Genomic DNA, 22,374 nt, shown 5'->3' with positions numbered 1-22,374 from the left:
TAGGGTAACAGTTATTTTTGATGGAGAAATTGTAGTGACGAAGCAACCAAAAGTCATTCGTTTTCACCGAGAGCTAGCGATGAGTAATATCAATAATTATTAATGTGATGTGGGCATGAAAAGTTGACAAAATTCATTTAATGCAAATGAACAGTGACCAAGAACTAATAGATGTGATTGTTTATCTGGATATCTAATGCAAGGGACACCAAAGTGCACACTATTCCTGCCAAAACCTATGAATCGTGCGCAGTATTTTGAGGATGTAAGTGGCAACTGATAAATAACATGTTTTCAAAGCTAGTGTGAGCTGGTGATGGAAATGCATATCATGAAAAAAAAGACACGTGAAGCATTTGTGCACTCATTTTAAATGTATAAATCGCACAGATCTTTTACCAGTATTTGAAAATATTCAACAATGAGAGACAGAAGACATTAAACTCAACAATGATCAGCACTACCGTAATGAACAGTGCAAATAACTGTAATCAAAACTTGTACAGAAACACCTGAGGAAAATGAAAAGAACGAGTCTTTCATAAAATGTCCATAAAAATTAGAAAAGAGAGAGAAAATAGGAACAATTAATGACGTGAATCACGCACATTCATCATGTAAAGACTCATTCCACCATTATTGTGTCGGATGGCGTTGCTTCGGGGACAAAAACCCCGGGAAAAAAAAACTTCACATTCACCATCAATGCTTTGAGACGACTGTGGCCGGTAGGGCTGGGCTATAGTGCTAAAAACGCACGCAATTTCATATCTTTATTGTGGGGGAAATCTGCAGGACTGATTTAATCAAGTGTTAAACTGATGTTATTCACATCTGAATCATTTTCATTTATATGCACCAATATAACAGTACATTTACCTACAAATATTTCTACTAAAACAATATAAAAAAGCACCAAAATGGACTTTCAAGAACATTTTTAAGTGATGATGCAATGAATCTTTGTTTTAGAGTTTTGAATCCATTCATTGAAATGGAGCTGAATTTGAACTGATTCACAGAAATGAATCAAAGAAGAATCATGAAACTTGTCCGATGATACAATCTTTAAAAAGCGAATTAAAATAAATCACATGATGCGCAATCTCCAGCATTTCTGAGTGATGATGCAAATGCATCTTTGTTTTTGAGTTTTGAATCATTTTATTGAAACAAACAGTTTGAAGTGATTCATGGAAATGAATCAAATGCCGTTTTTGACACTGAAGAATCATGAAACTAGTCCAACGACAAACTTTAAAAAGCACATTAAAATAATCGAATGATTCACAATCTCCAGCACTTTTGAGTGATGTTGCAAATGCATCTTTGTTTTTGGTTTTGAATCATTTTATTGAAACGAACAGTTTGAAGTGATTCATTGAAATGAATCAAACTTAAATGCCGTTTTTGACACTGAAGAATCATGAAACTAGTCCAACGACAAACTTTAAAAAGCACATTAAAATAATCGAATGATTCACAATCTCCAGCACTTTTGAGTGATGATGCGAAGGCATCATTGTTTTTGAGTTTTGAATCAATTTATTGAAACGAACAGTTTGAAGTGATTCATGGAAATGAATCAAACTTAAATGCGGTTGTTGATACTGAAGAATTCCGAAACTAGTCTGATGACACAATCTTAAGGAAACTTAATGGACAAATTAAAAAGCACATTAAAATAATTGCATGATTCACAATCTCCAGGATTTTTGAATGATGATGAAAATGCATCATCAGTTTTGAATCGATTCACTGAAATTTTGAAGTGAAGTGAGCAGTTTGAAGTGATTCATGGAAATAAATCAAACTTATAAGCCATTTTTAATACTGAAGAATTACAAAACTAGTCTGATGACACAATCTTAAGGAAACTTAATGGACAAATTAAAAAAAGTGCATTAAAATAATTATGTTATTTACAATCTTCAGGAAAAATCATTGCAAAAATATAGTGAATATTCATTATATTTATGGCCCAGCCCTAGTGGCCATACGGTGTCAGTGCAAGTGTGTGTTTTTCCACTCTTGTGATGCTGGTCTTTGAAACATGGCATGTCGTGCACAACACCGAGGCTCATGACGCAAAAAAATATGAGATCAAGAAGATGAGCACTAAAATCACATAAAACAATCCTGCCCTGCGAATGACATCATTCAACTTCCTATTTAAACGAAAAGATTTTGTACAATACATCTTGCAAAGGAACCTTTGAAAGGTTTGCTTTACATTTGCTTTGCCTTGAAATAATAAAGAAATAAAAATCATACCACAAACTTTGACTCAAAACTAGATAGAACAAATTATCACTGCTTGGGAGAGAAAATGAAATAAAAAAGACTGCAAACGCTTTGGCAGAAGAGGTGGGAAAAGAATACACAATGAAAGGATGAAAGAAAAGATAAATTACAGGTAAGACGTGAAGAAAAGTGGTTTTCTCTTTCGCTCAGCATGGCCCACCATCATACGGCGCTTCTCCCACAGATTCGGGGCTGCAAGTTATTCGTTTTTTCCTCACAGAGGAAAGAAGCAAAGAAAAAAGGTGCTCTTCTCATGAAAGTCACGTTTCACTGATTGTCCACGGAAAATTGCGCCGGCTTCTGCCCGCCGAGGAGAGCAGGAAGTCTCGGCTCAGAGATATACAATCACAGCGTGTGTATATATATATATATTTATATATAAAGAGATCCTTTACAGGAAAGGAACTGAGAATCCATGTCAGGACCGTGAGGTTGCGGCCCTGCGTTTGAATCCATGTTTCAGGTGGATTCTACTCCAGAGACGTCTGTCCGTCGTCTTGCCTGGTGCCGTGCTCCTGCAGGCATCTTTTGCGTATGACGGGCAGCGGGTGAGCCTCCGTGTTAAACACCCAGTCCTCGAGCGGCAGCAGGTCGTCATCCGAGAACAGTAGGTACAGGTATCTGTGATCGAATATGGACGGGGTTAACAAAACTCATTTGGTTTTATTAACATAAAAATACAGCATGCCATTCTTTAAAGTGCCCCTATTATGCTTTTTTGGATTTTGACTTTCATGTAGTGTTATATAGCTGTTTGTAGAGCCGCATGATTAATCTTTTAAAGGTCACAATCTCGATTCAAACACCCACGCCATCTCATTGACCAGAGAGGGCGGTTGTCATGTGTGGGTATGAAACAGCTTCACAAACACTCTTTTTATTCATACAGTATTGCTATTTCTGTGTTGCAAATATTAAAATGATCACAGAAGTACTGGGATAAACGTTTATAGTTCAGGTATAAACACTGATGTCTACGGTAGCTATCAAAATAGAGTAAATAACCCTTTGAAAATAACTTGGCGTTTCAAATAACAATTGTATCGAACGCATCATTACACCAGTAGGTGGCGACAAGTGACTGTTTTTGTCATTGTATTGTAAGTGTATTTGTCATTGAATCATTCATTCAAGAGATTCGTTCAAAAAGGCTGATTCATCCAGCAATGAAACATATTGAAGCTTGTTTCCGCCACTAAATAAAAAAAGTAATTGCTTTTTATCTCACAGTTTTTATCTCACAATTCTGACTTTATTTCTCAGAATTGCGAGATTTAAACTCACAACTGCAAGCTATAAAGTCAGAATTGCGAGATGTAATTCGGAATTCTGATTTTTTTCTCGCAATTGTGAGTTTTTAATAACACAATTCTGACTTTTTCTCAGAATAGTGAAATATAAACTCGCAATTGCGTCTAATAAAGCCAGAATTGCAAGATATAAACTTTCAATTCTGAGAAAAAAGGTCAGTCTTTTCCCCCTCACAATTGCACATTATAACCACGCAATTGCGAGTTTCACAATTCTGACTTTATAACTCGCAATTCTGACTTTATAACTCACAATTGTGACTTTATATCATGCAATTCTGAGAAAAAAAGGCAGAATTGTGAGATACAATGCTCAGCGTAAATGAGTACACCCCCTTTGAAAAGTAACATTTTAAACAATATCTCAACGAACACAAAAACAATTTCCAAAATGTTGACAAGACTAAGTTTAATATAACATCTGTTTAACTTGAAAGTAAGGTTAATAATATAACTTCGATTACACATTTTTCTGTTTTACTCAAATTAGGGTGATGCAAAAATAAGTACACCCCACAACAAAAACTACTACATCTAGTACTTTGTCTGGCCTCCATGATTTTTAATGACGGCACCAAGTCTTCTAGGCATTGAATGAACAAGTTGGCGACATTTTGCAACATCTATCTTTTTCCATTCTTCAAGAATGAGCTCTTTTAGAGACTGGATGCTGGATGGAGAGTGATGCTCAACTTGTCTCTTCAGAATTCCCCATAGGTGTTCGATTGGGTTCAGATCAGGAGCCACTGAATCACTTTCACCCTGTTCTTCTTCAGAAATCCAACAGTGGCTTTAGATGTGTGTTTAGGATCATTGTCATGTTGGAAAAGTGCATGACGACCAAGGGCACGGAGTGATGGTAGCATCTTTTCTTTCAGTATAGAGCAGTACATCTGTGAATTCATGATGCCATCAATGAAATGCAGCTCCCGACACCAGCAGCACTCATGCAGCCTCACATAAGGACACTGCCACCACCATGTTTCACTGTAGGCACCATGCATTTTTCTTTGTATTCCTCACCTTTGCGACGCCATACAGTTTTGAAGCCATCAGTTCCAAAAACATTTATCTTGGTCTCATCACTCCAGAGTATAGAGTCCCAGTAGTCTTCATCTTTGTCAGCGTGGGCCCTGGCAAACTCTAGGCGGGCTTTTTTGTGCCTGGGCTTTAGGAGAGGCTTCTTTCATGGACGGCACCCATGCATGCCATTCCTGTGCATTGTACGCCATATTGTGTCACAGGAAATAGGCACCTCAGTTTGGCTTTCTACTTCTTTAGATAACTGCAGTGAACTTGCATGCCGATTTCCTGTCGAGGTGTTAACTTCCGTGGACGACCTGGACGTCTCTGTGAGATGGTTGCAGTTCCATCTTTTTTAAATTTTTGTACCACTTTTGCTACAGTATTCTGACTGACAAGTAAAGCTTTGCTGATCTTCTTGTAGCCTTCACTTTTCTGGTGTAAAGAAATTATTTTATATTTCTCAGCTCTTGTGACATTTCTCTTCCATGTGGTGCCATTGCTGACAGCAAGAAATGGGAAGGGGTTTTAATACCCTTTTATAGTCAACTGTCTGCTGGACACCTGTGTAATGAATAATTAGACTAATGTGAGGTTGAATTCTTGTTAAATTAGACATTTGTAGTCTAAGATTTAGCTTTGCTCCAGAGACTTTCAGTGGGGTGTACTCATTTTTGCATGGAGTAAAACTGAAAATTTTGTTCTCCAAGTTATATTATTAACCTTACTTTCATGTTATAAGTTAAACAGATGTTATATTAAACTTAGTTTTGTCAACATTTTGGTGGTTGTTTTTGTGTTCATTGAGATATTGTTTAAAAAGTTACTTTTCAAAAGGGGTGTACTCATTTACGCTGTATAAACTCGCAATTGCAAGAAAAAAGTCAGAATTGCAAGATAAAAAGTCGCAATTACCTTTTTTATTTTTTATTTCATGGGGGAAACAAGCTTCCTTAGAAACATCATTCACCCAAACATTTTGGGTGTTTTGTTTCTGACACGCACTGTAACTGGTTGACCAATCACAGCAGACTGGGCCATCTGACCAATCAGAGCAGAGCAGGCTCTCAGAAAGGAGGGGTTTAGAGAGACTGAATCATTGATGGATTCAGACACTGTGAGAGAAGAGCTGATACTGGAATGTATATTTTGAGAAAGTTAAAGTGGTTTTTGTTCTTGGACGCATATAAACCTTTTGTAGGAGACTCCAAAACAACATTAGGAATGTTTAAAATATCATAATAGGGGCACTTTAACACTGCTATACCAGTCTACTTGTGTATGCTTCTATGAATCCAAAAAGGACATTTCACGCTTCTGTTTTCCATACAACTAAAGTCAGTGTGGACGGATGCTTTCGAGCTCTTAACTCTGTAAAGCCTTACTGAAATATCATCTCTCGTATTTCAACCGTGGAAAGACGTTAGCTTATGAACACGTCACTTAACGTTACATTTAACTCAGAAAGGTTATGTTCATATTTCATTAGTTAGCACTTCATGAGCTTATTTACTGTTAATTATTTAGAAGAGTTTTTTTCCCTTAAGAAAAACTGACACGTAGGCCTACCTGAAATATTTACAAATAAATCAATAATTAATCAAATTGAGTAATACCATATACTGTGATATTTTCAGGGAGTTATCATACTGTCCATACTGTAGTTTAAGCATTTGTCAATACAAACCGTACATAAAAGCTGGAGACATTACCACCAAATGATCACATCGGTGCGTCCCTAGTCTTTTTATTTCATCTTGCTTTGATTCTCCTGATTGTTCCTACTGAAGTTCTGCATGAACTGCGGTTAGCCATATGTATTGCAAAATACTCTACTATGATTCCACGATTCATTATTAAACCTATAGATAAGATGTCTGATTCAGAAAGGCATAGGAACAGGTACATGAGGGTGATAATGAACTTACTTGAGCGTCTCGGACAGGAAGAAGCTTTGTTGCATGTTGTCGTGACTGACAGTGGAGGCGTACACATCTCTGATTCCTGAGAAACCCGCGTCTACGCGACAATGCTTCTCTAACGCCTGTGAAGACAAACCATTTGAGCTTGATTATTTATTCATTTTAAAATGAAAGTGAAACAGTGGTGACTACAGTTTCTATAGTTTCCTTTAAAACTATTTCCAACGACAGTGGAGAAGATTTACAGCTAAATTTGAGCACTGAATAAAAAGAGCTGACGTGGCAAATTAATGATCTATTAACCTCAAACAAAGGTGGACATCTAGACTATAATTAGGATTGTCTCTTGAGTTTGGTTTGGAGATGTATTTGACAAATCCATTTGGCTTCTCCTCCACCTCCTGCAGCCAGTAATTAACATGTCAGTCTGTTGGAGGGAGTGCAGCACTTTAACACGAGCTATATTAATGTAACAGCCATAGCCAACCATTCATTTACCAAAGCTAATGTGAATAAGTGCCATGCAAGACCCTGAGATCCTCAACCTCTCGCTGATTAATCAAATATACTGTAGAAAGTTGCGTATGTATGTGTGTGTGTATGTATCTAATTATATATGTATTTATGAATCTATCGTTCTGTGCATGCATGCATGCATCCATACATCCATCCATCCAATGTCATTTATATAGATTAGTGAATCCATCCATCCATCCATCCATCCATCCATTAATAGTTCTATCTATCTATCTATCTATCTATCTATCTATCTATCTATCTATCTATCTATCTATCTATCTATCTATCTATCTATCTATCTATCTATCTGTCTGTCTTTTAATAGTTCCATCCATCCATCCATCCATCCAATGTCATTTATATAGATTAGTGAATCCATCCATCCATCTTTTAATAGTTCCATCCATCATTCATCCATCCATTCATCCATCCATCCATCCATCCATCCATCCATCCATCCATCTTTTAATAGTTCCATCCATCCATTCATCTATCCATCCCTCTTTTAATAGTTCCATCCATCATCCATCCATCCATCCATCCATCCATCCATCCATCTTTTAATAGTTCCATCCATCCATTCATCTATCCATCCCTCTTTTAATAGTTCCATCCATCATCCATCCATCCATCCATCCATCCATCCATCTTTTAATAGTTCTATCCATCACCCATCCATCCATCCATCCATCCATCATTTAATAGTTCTATCCATCACCCATCCATCCATCCATCCATCCATCTTTTAATAGTTCCATCCATCCATTCATCTATCCATCCCTCTTTTAATAGTTCCATCCATCATCCATCCATCCATCCATCCATCCATCCATCCATCTTTTAATAGTTCCATCCATCCATTCATCTATCCATCCCTCTTTTAATAGTTCCATCCATCCATCCATCCATCATCCATCCATCCATCCATCCATCCATCATCCATCATCCATCCATCCATCCATCTTTTAATAGTTCCATCCATCCATTCATCTATCCATCCCTCTTTTAATAGTTCATCCATACATCCATACATCTTTTAATAGTTCCATCCATCCATCCATCCGTCTTTTAATAGTTCCATCCATCCATCCATCCATCCATCCATCCATCCAATGTCATTTATACAGATTAGTGAATCCATCCATCCATCTATCCATCCATCCATCTTTTAATAGTTCCATCCATCCATCCATCCATCCATCCATCCATCCATCCATCCATCCATCCATCCATCCATCATCCATCTTTTAATAGTTCCATCCATCCATTCATCTATCCATCCCTCGTTTAATAGTTCCATCCATCCATCCATCCATCCAATGTAATTTATACAGATTAGTGAATCCATCCATCCATCCATCCATCCATCCATCCATCCATCCATCCATCCATCCGTCTTTTAATAGTTCCATCCATCCATCCATCCATCCATCCATCCATCCATCCATCCATCCATCCATCCATCCATCCATCCATCCATCCATCTATCTATCAAAGTAACGATAAAACTATTTGCAATTTGCTGTAACCACACTGGGGTAACACTTTCAACAATTGAAATTCCATATTTTTTGACCAATAACCTAAATATTCCTAAATGTTCACATAACATTTTAAATATATATATTTTTTTATTTCACAGATGTCTCACACACCTCCACCGCCTCCCAGCCCCACTCCCTGTACTTGGGGTCGTGGGTCAAACGCCACATGTACATGTAGCTCTCGATGACCTCTGGCCTCAGGATGTAGTAGCGATCACTCAGTCGGGTGGCTGTGGCCTCCGCTCCTCCATCAAAACGGAAAGCCTCTGGACCAAGTTTGGTGGCTGTTGACAGAGAAAAATATTTAAATACTGACTCTAAATACTACTTTAACACTGTTGCCGTGGGTTGTTTTTCATGTCTGCCGGATGAAGCAACCCCAAATAACATGATATTTAGCCTCTGGAATGCAAATTTTACCATGGGAATCCTGCCAAAAATGTGGATTTTACCTGCCAGAACGCCATTTTTACCAGGGGATGTAAAAATCTTCAAGTGTACATTTTTGACCGGGTCATTTTTATAAATTCAGCTATTTTTTGACTATATGTAAATATCTTTTATGCAAAATATCTTATTCAGGACAGTACTAAATAAAAAGAACACACATTTTGCATGATCCCTCTTATTTTGTTAAAATAATTAACATTTTGCAGATTCTGCAAGGGGTATGTAAACTTTTGAGTACAACTGTAAGAAATGTTAACTAATGAAACCTTACTGTAAAGTGAAAGCATGTCTATTGTTCTCACTAAAAACAGATGCTAGTTAGTATTTAGTCTCCCTCATACTGATTCCTCAGATGGTGGAAATACTAGCAGATAAACACACACGCCGCTGAACAGATGCGATTAGCTTTGTGTTTTTACAGTGTGGAGAAACCTGAGGTAATAAACACAAAGCTTGTGTATTTTGTGCATACTTCTAACACAATGCTTTCAAAGCAGAACATAACGTAACAAACCCAAATGTATCCCATTATGCCCCTTAAATCTAAAATTACAAGCAGCCCCAGTCTGGGAGAACACTCTCTTCTGAATAAACATTTTAATTTGCATACTGATTTTGGTTTTTGTTGTCTCAATTCCTTGTCTCTTTAGCAATATTACACCACTTCAGCCTGGAACAATATTTTACACTGCGTGGCCGTCATATTAAAGTGAAGTATGGCAGTTTTTTGGCAATTATCGTGAATGACGCTGTAGGTGGTCTGTTACGGTGATGCTGTTTCTCCCATTGGGAAGCATTTATTGTCAACATTAATATGACACTTCTCAATATATGGCACAATGTTTCTCCAAATGTGTTTAATATCACAGCTTCTCTGAGTATCATGGCACACCGGGGCACACAATGAAAAGGATATGTCAATAAAAGCTATCTATCATGTATATATACCTCAGCATTTCCTGTGTTGATTGTCAGGTCTTGTCTTTTATGCCTATTTGTTTGCTGTTCTCAGTTCTTGGTGTTCTCTGGTGTTTTTGTTATTATTTGTATTATTCTGACTCTTATTTTGAGTAGGGTGAGTAATAAATGACATTACTTTCATTTTTGGGTGAACTAACCCTTTAAACTTCTTCTAAGCCAAAATCTGAACAGTATCTCCTCCTAGAGCTTTAAAGCTACAACCACCTTCAGACATTTCTGACTCGGGTTGCTATATCTTTCAAACTGATTTCAAACTGATCCAACTTCTTAAAAAAGAAGATTGAAAATCACAAAAGTCTCATATGCTTTCATTGAGGGGTTAAAACTTTAATACAATAACTCTAATAGTAGTATAGTAATAGAGTAGTAATAATAGTAGAGTATTTAAGCTTCATCCACTATATATCTGTCACTAACAAAGCCTGGCAACTAGCTTGCGACATGCTACCAATGTGATAAAACATGCACTCTAAAAATTACTGGGTTGTGTCAAATATGGACAGACCCTGCCATTTGGGTTACATTTTTAAATGAAATTTTTAACCCAATGGTTGGTTTTGTCCATATCTCACCCAAATTTAGGTTGAAACAACCCAGCATTTTTTAGAGTGTGTTAGCAAAACATGCTAACTCATGCTAGCAATGTGATAAAACATGTTAGTAATACGCTAATTAATGATAAAACATGCTAGCAAACATTCTGATTTATGCTCACATGTTAAAACATGCTGACATGTTAAATAATGCTAGAAACATGCTAATTCATGTAAAAACATGTTATCAACATTCTAAATCATGCAAGCAACATGGTAAATAATGCTATCAACTTGCTAGCAAAATATGTTAAATCATGATAACAACATCCTAATTCAAGCTAACATGTTACAATTTGTTAACAACATGCTAATTCATGGTAGCAATGTGCTAAAAAATGCTAGCAGCATGTTAAGTCATGTTAACAACATGTTAAAATATGTTAGAAATGTGTCTAGCAAAATGCTAATCATGTAAATCATGCTAGAAAAATGCTAAATCATGCCAGCAACAAGCTAATTCTTGTTAAAACATGTTAACAAAATGCTAAATCATGCTAGAAACAAAAAATCATGCTAACAAAAAAATGCCAAAACATGCTATCGACATGCAAATTTATGTTAAAACAGGCTAGCAAAACATGTTAATTCTTCTTAAAACATGTTAACAAAATGTTAAATCATGCTAGAAACATGTTAAAACATGTTAACAAAATGATGCCAAAACATGCTAGCGACATGTTAAATCATGCTATCAACATGCAAAATCATGTTAAAATAGGCTAGCAAAACATGATAATTCTTAATGTGTAAAAACATGCTAACAAAGTGCTAATTCATGTTAGTAACATGTTAAATCATCTATCCATCCATCCATCCATCCATCCATCTATCTGATAGTTCCAATTCTTGTTAAAACATGCTAACAAAATGCTAATTCATGTTAGTAACATGTTAAATCATCTATCCATCCATCCATCCATCCATCCATCTATCTGATTGTTCCAATTCTTGTTAAAACATGCTAACAAAATGCTAATTCTTGTTAAAACATGCTAACAATATGCTAAATCATGATAGAAACATGTTAAAATGATGCTAAAACATGCTAGTGACACGTTAAATCGTGCTATCGACATGCAAATTCATGCTAAAACAGGCTAGCAAAACATGCTAATTATTGTTAACAACATGTTAAAACATGCTAACAAAGTGCTAATTCATGTTAAATCATCTATCTATCTATCTATCTATCTATCTATCTATCTATCTATCTATCTATCTATCTATCTATCCATCCATCCATCCATCCATCCATCCATCCATCCATCCATCCATCGGATAGACTTTATTGCCTTCACAACATTTAAACTTTAAACTTCAAACTACTTCAAACCTTCAATATTAAAACTTTTAATTTTTTTTCTCAGTTTCTGGTCTGCTTTCTCAAGCCAACTTCAAAGTTTGTCATCAAACTTTATTCATCTAGTTATATCTTACTCTGCATTTGGATCCAGCTTTCCCTCGTTTCTGAGTTCACCCGGCGGCACAGCATCTTTTCTTATTTTTTTAATTTTTTTTTAAATTCTTATTAGTGATTCTTCTTAGATTCACATTCTTTTAATATGTTTTTTTTAACTGTTTTACTGTAGTACAGTAATGAAATTATGAATTATTTAAAGGCAAAATAACAAACACTACAATGATGTATAAATACTTCAAAATTGTCAAAATTTAAATAGCAAATAAATGTCATTAAAATAATAAACACAATGTAAAGAAATCCTCATGTTCCTAAAATCATTTGTTTCTTTTGATTTTGTTGTATAAAATCTGACCCGGCTATGTTATCAACAGGTTTCGTGAGGTTCATTCATATGTTGTTCAGTCATGTTATATTTTAAGAGAGAGACGTGAGGTCATAAATTGTGTGCCGAGACGAGATCAAACATGGTATTTCAGTCGTCCTCCACTCCTGCTATATCTCTTGATGAGAGCGCTGTGAAGACCAGCACAATTTGTGCTATTTTTGATCTGAACCAGGTTAGACTTCATCTCATTTGTTTGCTTCTGATGTCTGAGAAACCAACACACAGAGGCTGTGATTATCCAGGAGAGTAATGGGCTTCCTCTATCTGAGCAGCAACAGATTGGATTTTCAGTAACACAGACAAGCTGGAAGCATGAAGAGAAAGATAAGACAAAGGAATATTTCTGGGGAAGCTGCCTTTCAATGTTTTCTCAGAGATCAGTAGGAGCTATTTTGTAAGAGTCAAATCCCTTACTAACGAAACTGCGACACGCTCCGTTTTACATCACAGCGGTTTTATTTTAGCAGTGTTTTCACACTATTATAGTTATATAATATTATATTTGTTCATAATTTAAATCAGCTTTTATTACATTTTCAGCTTAGTTTAAATTTAGCAATTTTGTTATGCACTTTTGTAATTTCTATATAGCTTAAATGTATTTGATTTTAGTTTTAGTCATTTTAGTACTTGTACTTCTACTTATTTCAGTTTTAGTAATTTTCGTTTAGTTTTTTATCAGATTTTCTTTCAAACTTATTTTTTTGTTAAAATAACAAACAATTTTTTAATAGACTTAGTTGAACAATAACAATCACCTTTTTATGTAAATCAGGTTTATTAAACAAAAGTCAGCTCTGTCACGCTGCACCAGAGCTCTGAACTGGTTCAAGGAACAAAGACAAAAACTGGAAACAAACTAAATTTTAACAAGTACATAAATAAAAACAAAATCAAATTTAATTGTTCTGAAAAGAAAGGCTTTCTTGAAATGACCATTAACCAGTTTGCATTTATTTATTTTTTCTGTGGAACAAAATGTTTTTTCTACATGAATTCAATTTAGTAGCCATGTCACATAAAAATATTATAAAACTATAGTCCATCATGCGCTATATTTATATTTATACTTATATCAGCACACTGAACACTTCAGACAAATAACGTTATTTTATCATTCTGTTTAATATTTTAATTTGTCAGTCAACCAATCATGAATTCAAATATTATGGACAATGCAAATGTGAAGTTGATGCATGCAACGTGAATGAAATGCTCGCTCTCAGCTGTCAAGTCATCATATGTAAGTCTGAGTTTTTCTGAGTATATGTCACCTACCGTTAAAGCATTACATTGAAGTGAAATTGAATGGCAGGTATATCCAGTGTGGTGTTTTGAAACCAGAGAAAATTGCAGGTTTGTGCAGAACCACTACTATTCCGCTACTACCAGACTTATGTTATATTAGACTAACCTCTTTTCTTCTCAGCATAAAACATTAGCATCTTTTTTTTTTTTTTTGAGTAAAGAAAATGCTGTACCTATTCAAACAACCAGTTTTTTATTTACCCTGGCACTGCAAAAAAGCAGAGACTGTCTCCAAAATGTTTTGTTGACAGTTTGAGGATCCACGAGGTTTAGTCACAAGCTCTTTTTAGTATAATGTTCTATTCAAGCTCTTATAAAGTTTAAAGTATAAGCAAAAAAAAAAAAAAAAAAAAAAAAGAAGTAAAATAACGTTATTAACCAGTATTTTTTCTTAATTTTTCGGAACAGTAATGTTACAGAAGGAACACTAGAACTGAAACGAAAAAATACAGATTCTGCTCAGAGTGAACCTATATATTTATTTTTTATTTTTTAAGCCCTATGTTGCACTATATTTTTGGTCACCGAAAGTACACTACCGTTCAAAAGTTTGGGATCGGTAAGATTTTTTATATTTTTAAAAGAAGATTTGTCTGCTCACCAAGATTGCATTTATTTAATTAAAAATACAGTAAAAACTGTTTTCTATTGGAATATAATATAAAATGTAATTTATTTCTCTGATCAAAGCTGAATTTTCAGCATCATTACTCCAGTCTTCAGTGTCACATGATCCTTCAGAAATAATTTTAATATGATGATTTGCTGCTCAAGAAACATTTATGATTATTTTCAATGTTGAAAACAGTTGTGTACTTTTTTTTTTTTTTCAGGATTTCTTGATGAATAGAAAGTTCAAAAGAACAGCATTTATCTGAAATACAAAGCTTCTGTAGCATTATACACTACCGTTCAAAAGTTTGGGGTCAGTAAGAATTTGTATTTTTATTTTTTTGAGAAGAATTTAAAGAAATTAATATTTTTTGTCAGCAAGGATGCATTAAATCGATCAAAAGTGACAGTAAAGACATTTAAAATATAACAAAAGATTATATTTCAAATAAATGCTGTTCTTTTGAACTTTCTATTCATCAAAGAATCCTGAAAAAAAATATTGTACACAATATTTTGTACATCTGTAAACAATAAATGTTTCTTGAGCAGCAGATCAGTATATTAGAATGATTTCTGAAGGATCATGTGACACTGAAGACTGGAGTAATGATGCTGAAAATTCAGCTTTGATCACAGGAATAAATTACTTTGTGAAATATATTCAAATAGAAAACAGTTATGTTAAATTGTAATAATATTTCACAATATTACTGATTTTACTGTATTTTTAATTAAATAAATGTAGCCTTGGTGAGCAGACGAAAGACATTAAAAATCTTACCGATCCCAAACTTTTGAACGGTAGTGTAGGTGGTAATTTTATTTATCTGTGAACACTTACTAGTGATCATGGCAGCAGTATTTCAACAAATCATGGAAATGAGCATTATAACCAGGCATATATACCGTTGCAACATGCAGCGTTGTTATCGTTAACTAAAGCTGAAATATTATTTCAGTTATGATGTTAACTGAAATAAAGTAAAAAAAAAACATATGCAGTCAAATCAAAATTTATTCCGACACCTTGAACATTTCATTCATTAATTCAGTTTATTCACTATAGTTTAAAAAATGGTAATAAAATATGACAAGATCTCAGAGTTAAACTGTGTCAGAAAAAATTTAACTTAATTATGTCACATAACACTTAAGCAAAACATGGTCAGGTCAAAGTGTCTGAATAATTTTTGGCTCCACATTTTTATCAATGTTACTGCTATGAAGAATTTTTGGGTATAATATGTCAGAGTTTACTTTATTTTGCTATCCTCACTTACATAAATGAACTATAGTGTCCTGCACCCACTAGTAAAAAAATATAAAAAAAATGTCTGGATAATTTTTGGTTTGACTGTATTTTATTTCAGTTAGTTGCCAAGGCAACATTTTTAATTTTCAGTTAAGTAGTAAAATTACTATAATGAAAATAAAAATAAATAAAAAGTGAAAAGAAATATTTACAAAAATTGATAATGAAAGAAAAAACAACTAAAGCTCTCTCTCTCTCTCTCTCTCTCTATTATATAATATATATATATATATATATATATATATATATATATATATATACACACACACAAATTTAAATGATTAATACATATACTATAATAGTATATTAATGATACTAAAATAAGATTGGCATGCAGTGGACTGCACTTTCTGCATTTTAAAGAGTAGATTTAGGAGTGCTGCTGTACAGTTCCTACTATTTTAAATTATGAGTAGTTTCACCTACACCAACTAACATTGTTAATTGAGACTGTTTAGAAATAAAGCATCGAACCGACCTGAGCGGCTGTAGGACTCGTGGCAGGTATGAGTGATTTCAGCTGCCAGATCCAGGTAGTGCTGCTTCTGCCCCGCCGGCCCGTCATCAGCACCGATGCCAATCATCCCGCCGGAGAAACAGGCCAGATGCCCCATCTTGTGGTCCAGGATGCCGCCTCGCCACTCGGCCACGTACGTTAAACCACCCGGGGACTTCTGCACCAGGTTTGTCTCAATGGCCTGGAATTTGACAGGGAAATAACTCTGGTAAATACAATGCAGCAGCAACCCTTTCAGCTACCAGCATTTCTGAGTGGTGGAGCATGAGATTTTTCAAAACAATACATGAAGATAATGCAGCTATTAATCGCAGCCAAACACTCTTCCTAGGAAAAACAGATGGATGGACATGTTTTGTGTGAAAGTGGATGAAACATCCGTTAGATTTGTAAAGTGCTTTGAAATCAAGGCAACGCTGGACTTCAATGAAGCTTGAATCTATGCACATATAAAACTGGGACAGCATGCATATATTGCCTTAGGTGCTGACATTTATGCATGAAATGTTTTATGTATAGTATAAGACAGTATGCTGCGTGGTGAATTGAAGTCAAGCCTCATTGAGATTCTATCGAGACTTTGACACTTGAAGGTGTATAAATCTGCCAAAGACTATACGGGAAAACATCTCAGTGCTGTTTATTTCAAAGAGTCTGCTGAAATCCATTTCTTTCCTCTCCGTTTTTATGTTTTCGCCTTTTTAGAGAAGCACAAAACAGCGCAAGCCATCATGGACGATCAATAGCAAATGACTCATCGTTTTGTTCTGCTCTTTTTTTTGCGTCTTCCTCTCCAAGTCCCAAACAAAACTTGTTCGAAAGGTTTTTCTCCATGTTTGTGTCATCAGTTTTCTCCATTTGGCATCATCAAATGTATACAACCCACTTACAGTGAACATGAAATCAAAATTCAATTCACGATCAAGATAACGAGTTAAACATCAAATATCTTCAAGAGTATGGGTTGCGAATATTTCACATTAACTTTAAAATAATTCCACCAATCAAAAGCATTGGACACAGGGCTGGATATTTGATAACATGTTCTATATTTTAACATTAGGCTGATGAAATTGCCCTTTCCTGATTATAAATGTAATTAATATCTTGGCAGACCACATGCTTCAAGGGAAACATTATCTAATGAAAAAGCTAATATGCAAATTAAGTGATAATAAGTGAGAACGTGTTCGCTCTCTCTGTATCGCGGCTAGATTTCTCCTCTCGGATCAGGATGAGAGGTGAATCTAATCTTAAACTAATCTAATCAAACTTAAATTGAACAACGCAATCTACCACCTGTGCAGACATTCATTTCTCTTTCTTTTTTACTGAACATACTGAAGACCAGAAACTATGGAAGCTTGTTTCCACCACTGAATAAAAAATTAAAAACGTAATTGTGACTTTTTATGTCAGAATTCTGACTTCTTTTCTCAGAATTGCGAGAATTGTGATATAAACTCGCAATTACGAGAAATAAAGTCAGAATTGTGAGTTATAAACTCAAAATTGCAAGAAACAAACTTAAAAATTGAACTTAAAATTGCGAGTTATAATGTCAGAATTGCGAGTTATAAACTCAAAACTGTGAAAAATAAAGTCAGAATTGAGAGTTGTGAACTCAAAATTGCGAGTTATAAACGCAAAACTGTGAAAAATAAACTAAAAAGTGGGAGTTATAAACTCAAAATTGCGAGTTATGTCAGAATTGCAAGTTATAAACTCAAAAGTGCGAGTTATAATGTCAGAATTGCGAGTTATAAACTTAATTGCGAGAAATAATGTCAGAATTGCGAGTTACAAACGCAAAACTGCGAAAAATAAACAAAAAATTGGGAGTTATAAACTCAAAATTGCAAGTTATAAAGTCAGAATTGCAAGTTATAAACTCAAAATTGCAAGTTATAATGTCAGAATTGTGAGTTATAAACTTAATTGGGAGAAATAAAGTCAGAATTGTGAGTTATAAACACAAAACTGCGAAAAATAAACTCAAAATTGGGAGTTATAAACTCAAAATTGCGAGTTATGTCAGAATTGCAAGTTATAAACTCAAAAGTGCGAGTTATAATGTCAGAATTGCGAGTTATAAACTTAATTGCGAGAAATAAAGTCAGAATTGCGAGTTATAAACACAAAACTGCGAAAAATAGACTCAAAATTGGGAGTTATAAACTCAAAATTGCGAGTTATAAAGTCAGAATTGCGAGTCGTAAAGTCAGAATTGCGAGTTATAATGTCAGAATTGCGAGTTATAAACTTAATTGCGAGAAATAAAGTCAGAATTGCGAGTTATAAACACAAAACTGCGAAAAATAAACTCAAAATTGGGAGTTATAAACTCAAAATTGCGAGTTATGTCAGAATTGCAAGTTATAAACTCAAAATTGCGAGTTATAAAGTCAGAATTGCGAGTCGTAAAGTCAGAATTGCGAGTTATAATGTCAGAATTGCAAGTTACAAACGCAAAACTGCGAAAAATAAACTAAAAATTGGGAGTTATAAACTCAAAATTGCAAGTTATAAAGTCAGAATTGTGAGTTATAAACTTAATTGGGAGAAATAAAGTCAGAATTGCAAGTTATAAACACAAAACTGCGAAAAATAAACTCAAAATTGGGAGTTATAAACTCAAAATTGCGAGTTATGTCAGAATTGCAAGTTATAAACTCAAAAGTGCGAGTTATAATGTCAGAATTGCGAGTTATAAACTTAATTGCGAGAAATAAAGTCAGAATTGCGAGTTATAAACACAAAACTGCGAAAAATAGACTCAAAATTGGGAGTTATAAACTCAAAATTGCGAGTTATGTCAGAATTGCAAGTTATAAACTCAAAATTGCGAGTTATAAAGTCAGAATTGCGAGTTGTAAAGTCAGAATTGCGAGTTAGAAACACAAAACTGCGAAAAATAACCTCAAAATTGGGAGTTATAAACTAAAAATTGCGAGTTATGTCAGAATTGCAAGTTATAAACTCAAAATTGCGAGTTATAAAGTCAGAATTGCGAGTCGTAAAGTCAGAATTGCGAGTTGTAAAGTCAGAATTGCGAGTTAGAAACACAAAACTGCGAAAAATAACCTCAAAATTGGGAGTTATAAACTCAAAATTGCAAGTTATGTCAGAATTGCAAGTTATAAACTCAAAATTGCGAGTTATAATGTCAGAATTGTGAGTTATAAACTCAATTGCGAGAAATAAAGTAAAGTCAGAATTGCGAGTTATAAACTCAAAATTGCGAGAAATAAGGTCAGAATTGCGAGTTGTAAAGTCAGAATTGTGAGTTATAATGTCAGAATTGCGAGTTATAAATGCAAAGCTGCGAAAATTAAACTCAAAATTGGGAGTTATAAACTCAAAATTGCAAGTTATAAAGTCAGAATTGCGAGTTATAAACTTAATTGGGAGAAATAGAGTCTCAATTTCGAGTTATAAACACAAAACTGCGAAAAATAAACTAAAAATTGGGAGTTATAAACTCAAAATTGCGAGTTATAAAGTCAGAATTGCGAGTTATAAACTCAAAATTGCAAGTTATAAAGTCAGAATTGCGAGTTATAAATGCAAAACTGCGAAAAATAACCTCAAAATTGGGAGTTATAAACTCAAAATTGCGAGTTATGTCAGAATTGCAAGTTATAAACTCAAAATTGCGAGTTATAAAGTCAGAATTGCGAGTTAGAAACACAAAACTGCGAAAAAATAACCTCAAAATTGGGAGTTATAAACTCAAAATTGCGAGTTATGTCAGAATTGCAAGTTATAAACTCAAAATTGCGAGTTATAAAGTCAGAATTGCGAGTCGTAAAGTCAGAATTGCGAGTTGTAAAGTCAGAATTGCAAGTTAGAAACACAAAACTGCGAAAAATAACCTCAAAATTGGGAGTTATAAACTCAAAATTGCAAGTTATGTCAGAATTGCAAGTTATAAACTCAAAATTGCGAGTTATAATGTCAGAATTGTGAGTTATAAACTCAATTGCGAGAAATAAAGTAAAGTCAGAATTGCGAGTTATAAACTCAAAATTGCGAGAAATAAAGTCAGAATTGCGAGTTGTAAAGTCAGAATTGTGAGTTATAATGTCAGAATTGCGAGTTATAAATGCAAAGCTGCGAAAATTAAACTCAAAATTGGGAGTTATAAACTCAAAATTGCAAGTTATAAAGTCAGAATTGCGAGTTATAAACTTAATTGGGAGAAATAAAGTCACAATTGCGAGTTATAAACACAAAACTGCGAAAAATAAACTAAAAATTGGGAGTTATAAACTCAAAATTGCGAGTTATAAAGTCAGAATTGCGAGTTATAAACTCAAAATTGCAAGTTATAAAGTCAGAATTGCGAGTTATAAACGCAAAACTGCGAAAAATAACCTCAAAATTGGGAGTTATAAACTCAAAATTGCGAGTTATGTCAGAATTGCAAGTTATAAACTCAAAATTGCGAGTTATAATGTCAGAATTGTGAGTTATAAACTCAATTGCGAGAAATAAAGTCAGAATTGCGAGTTGTAAAGTCAGAATTGCGAGTTATAAACACAAAACTGCGAAAAATAAACTCAAAATTGGGAGTTATAAACTCAAAATTTCAAGTTATAAGTCAGAATTGTGAGTTATAAACTCAAAATTGCGAATTATAATGTCAGAATTGCGAGTTGTAAAGTCAGAATTGTGAGTTATAAACGCAAAACTGCGAAAAACAAACTCAAAATTGGGAGTTCTAAACTCAAAATTGCAAGTTATAATGTCAGAATTGCAAGAAATGGTCAGAATTGCGAGTTGTAAACTCAATTCTGAGTTATAAAGTCAGAATTGCAAGATATAATCTTGCAATTGTGAAAAATAAAGTCTGACTTTTTCCTCACAATTGCAAGTTTATATTAAGCAAATCTGACTTTATATCACAACTTTTTTTTAATCACACAATTTTGACTTTATAACTCGCAATTCTGAGAAAAAAACTGTGAGATGAAAAGTCGCAATTACCATTTTTATTTCTTATTCAGTGGCGGAAACATACTTCCATAAGAAACAGTACATGCAACTAAATTGCAATAATAATAGCATTATAAAAAAAAAATAGAGCTTTGTAATGACATGGCAATGAATTGTATGATATGTCCGTACCTCCATAGCGCTGTAGTACATCTTCTTGGCCTCCTCATCAGTCTTATCTGACATCAGGTAGGATTTGATCAGGTACTCATAAAAACTGTCCCCAAGACCTCCAATCGAGACATGATCTGAGAAAATGAGAGGACAACAAAAACTCTGAACTCTACAACCCCAAAATCATGATAAAAATGTACTGAATGAAGAAAATAAAGCCTATTTTTTAGGGGCAATAAGATTTTTTTTTACATTATGCACAGCTTCAACCTCCTGTGTCAACACAGGGCTGCACTCAAAGACATTTGTGATGGTCCTCAAACATATATTTATAATTAAAATTAATTTTGCATTTTCATCTTTGATTTTTTTGAGGTTAAATATCTCCCAGACGTGATCTCAGAAGGTTTCATGAGATTCATTTATTTCTGTTATTTTTATTCCAGGATTAGAAGTGAATGGTTTCTATTCATGCACACTGTCATTGTGTTGGGTTTAGGAATGATCTAGGTACTATAATCGGAATCAACAAACATAATGCCAGGAATGTTTGTATCCACCCTCCGCTCCATTGACATGCAAATCAGAATGAGGGTGACACAGTCTCATCCTCGCTCTTCTCGCTATCTCTGAGACTCATTAGCCGTTCCCAAGCTGCACCAATTAGTGCTGCAGTTGCAGATTACATTCACCCCGTTAAAGAAAAAAAAAATGTTTCTCCTGTTTTTCAGGTGAATCTGAAAGATTCAATTTTCAAAAGGTAATGGGATTTATTATCATTTTAATAACTCTTGGCCGTGGACTCTTGTCCCTGTTTGACAGGAGCGCCGCACTGGCTCAATTGATGTCATGGATGCCAGAATAATTGCATTGTGAAACTCAGAGATGGTGCTTGTGAGAGCCGCTCTCTTGTGAGAGCCAGCGCACAAGCCAGTGATAAACCAACAGAAATAAAAAAATGAAGAACAACAAAACGGTAACAAAAATAAATTGATGTACACCACCAGTGAAAAGTTTGGACACACTCCACCGAATTTATGCTGGTTACAATGA

At 34.4% G+C, this 22,374-nt stretch overlaps 1 protein-coding gene across 4 annotated transcripts in view; it reads right to left on the bottom strand.

The window, feature by feature from the left end:
- Positions 1-352: 352 nt before the first annotated feature.
- The window catches only part of LOC125280827 (mannosyl-oligosaccharide 1,2-alpha-mannosidase IA), a 272,485-nt gene continuing 250,463 nt past the window's right edge, over positions 353-22,374 (bottom strand). For all 4 annotated transcript variants that reach the window (XM_048211569.1, XM_048211570.1, XM_048211571.1 and 1 more), the window contains 5 exons: positions 21,340-21,455; positions 16,171-16,390; positions 8,734-8,906; positions 6,566-6,681; positions 353-2,925 (listed from right to left, as the gene is read on the bottom strand). In XM_048211569.1, coding sequence (XP_048067526.1) covers positions 2,775-2,925; positions 6,566-6,681; positions 8,734-8,906; positions 16,171-16,390; positions 21,340-21,455 — 776 coding nt within the window. In that variant the 3' untranslated portion in view covers positions 353-2,774. The remainder of the gene's footprint in view (positions 2,926-6,565; positions 6,682-8,733; positions 8,907-16,170; positions 16,391-21,339; positions 21,456-22,374) is intronic.

The sequence above is a fragment of the Megalobrama amblycephala genome, linkage group LG13, assembly GCF_018812025.1.
Source record: "Megalobrama amblycephala isolate DHTTF-2021 linkage group LG13, ASM1881202v1, whole genome shotgun sequence".
NCBI lineage: Eukaryota > Metazoa > Chordata > Actinopteri > Cypriniformes > Xenocyprididae > Megalobrama > Megalobrama amblycephala.
Note: the sequence above shows the minus strand (reverse complement) of the source record. Positions and strands in the feature narration are given on the sequence as shown.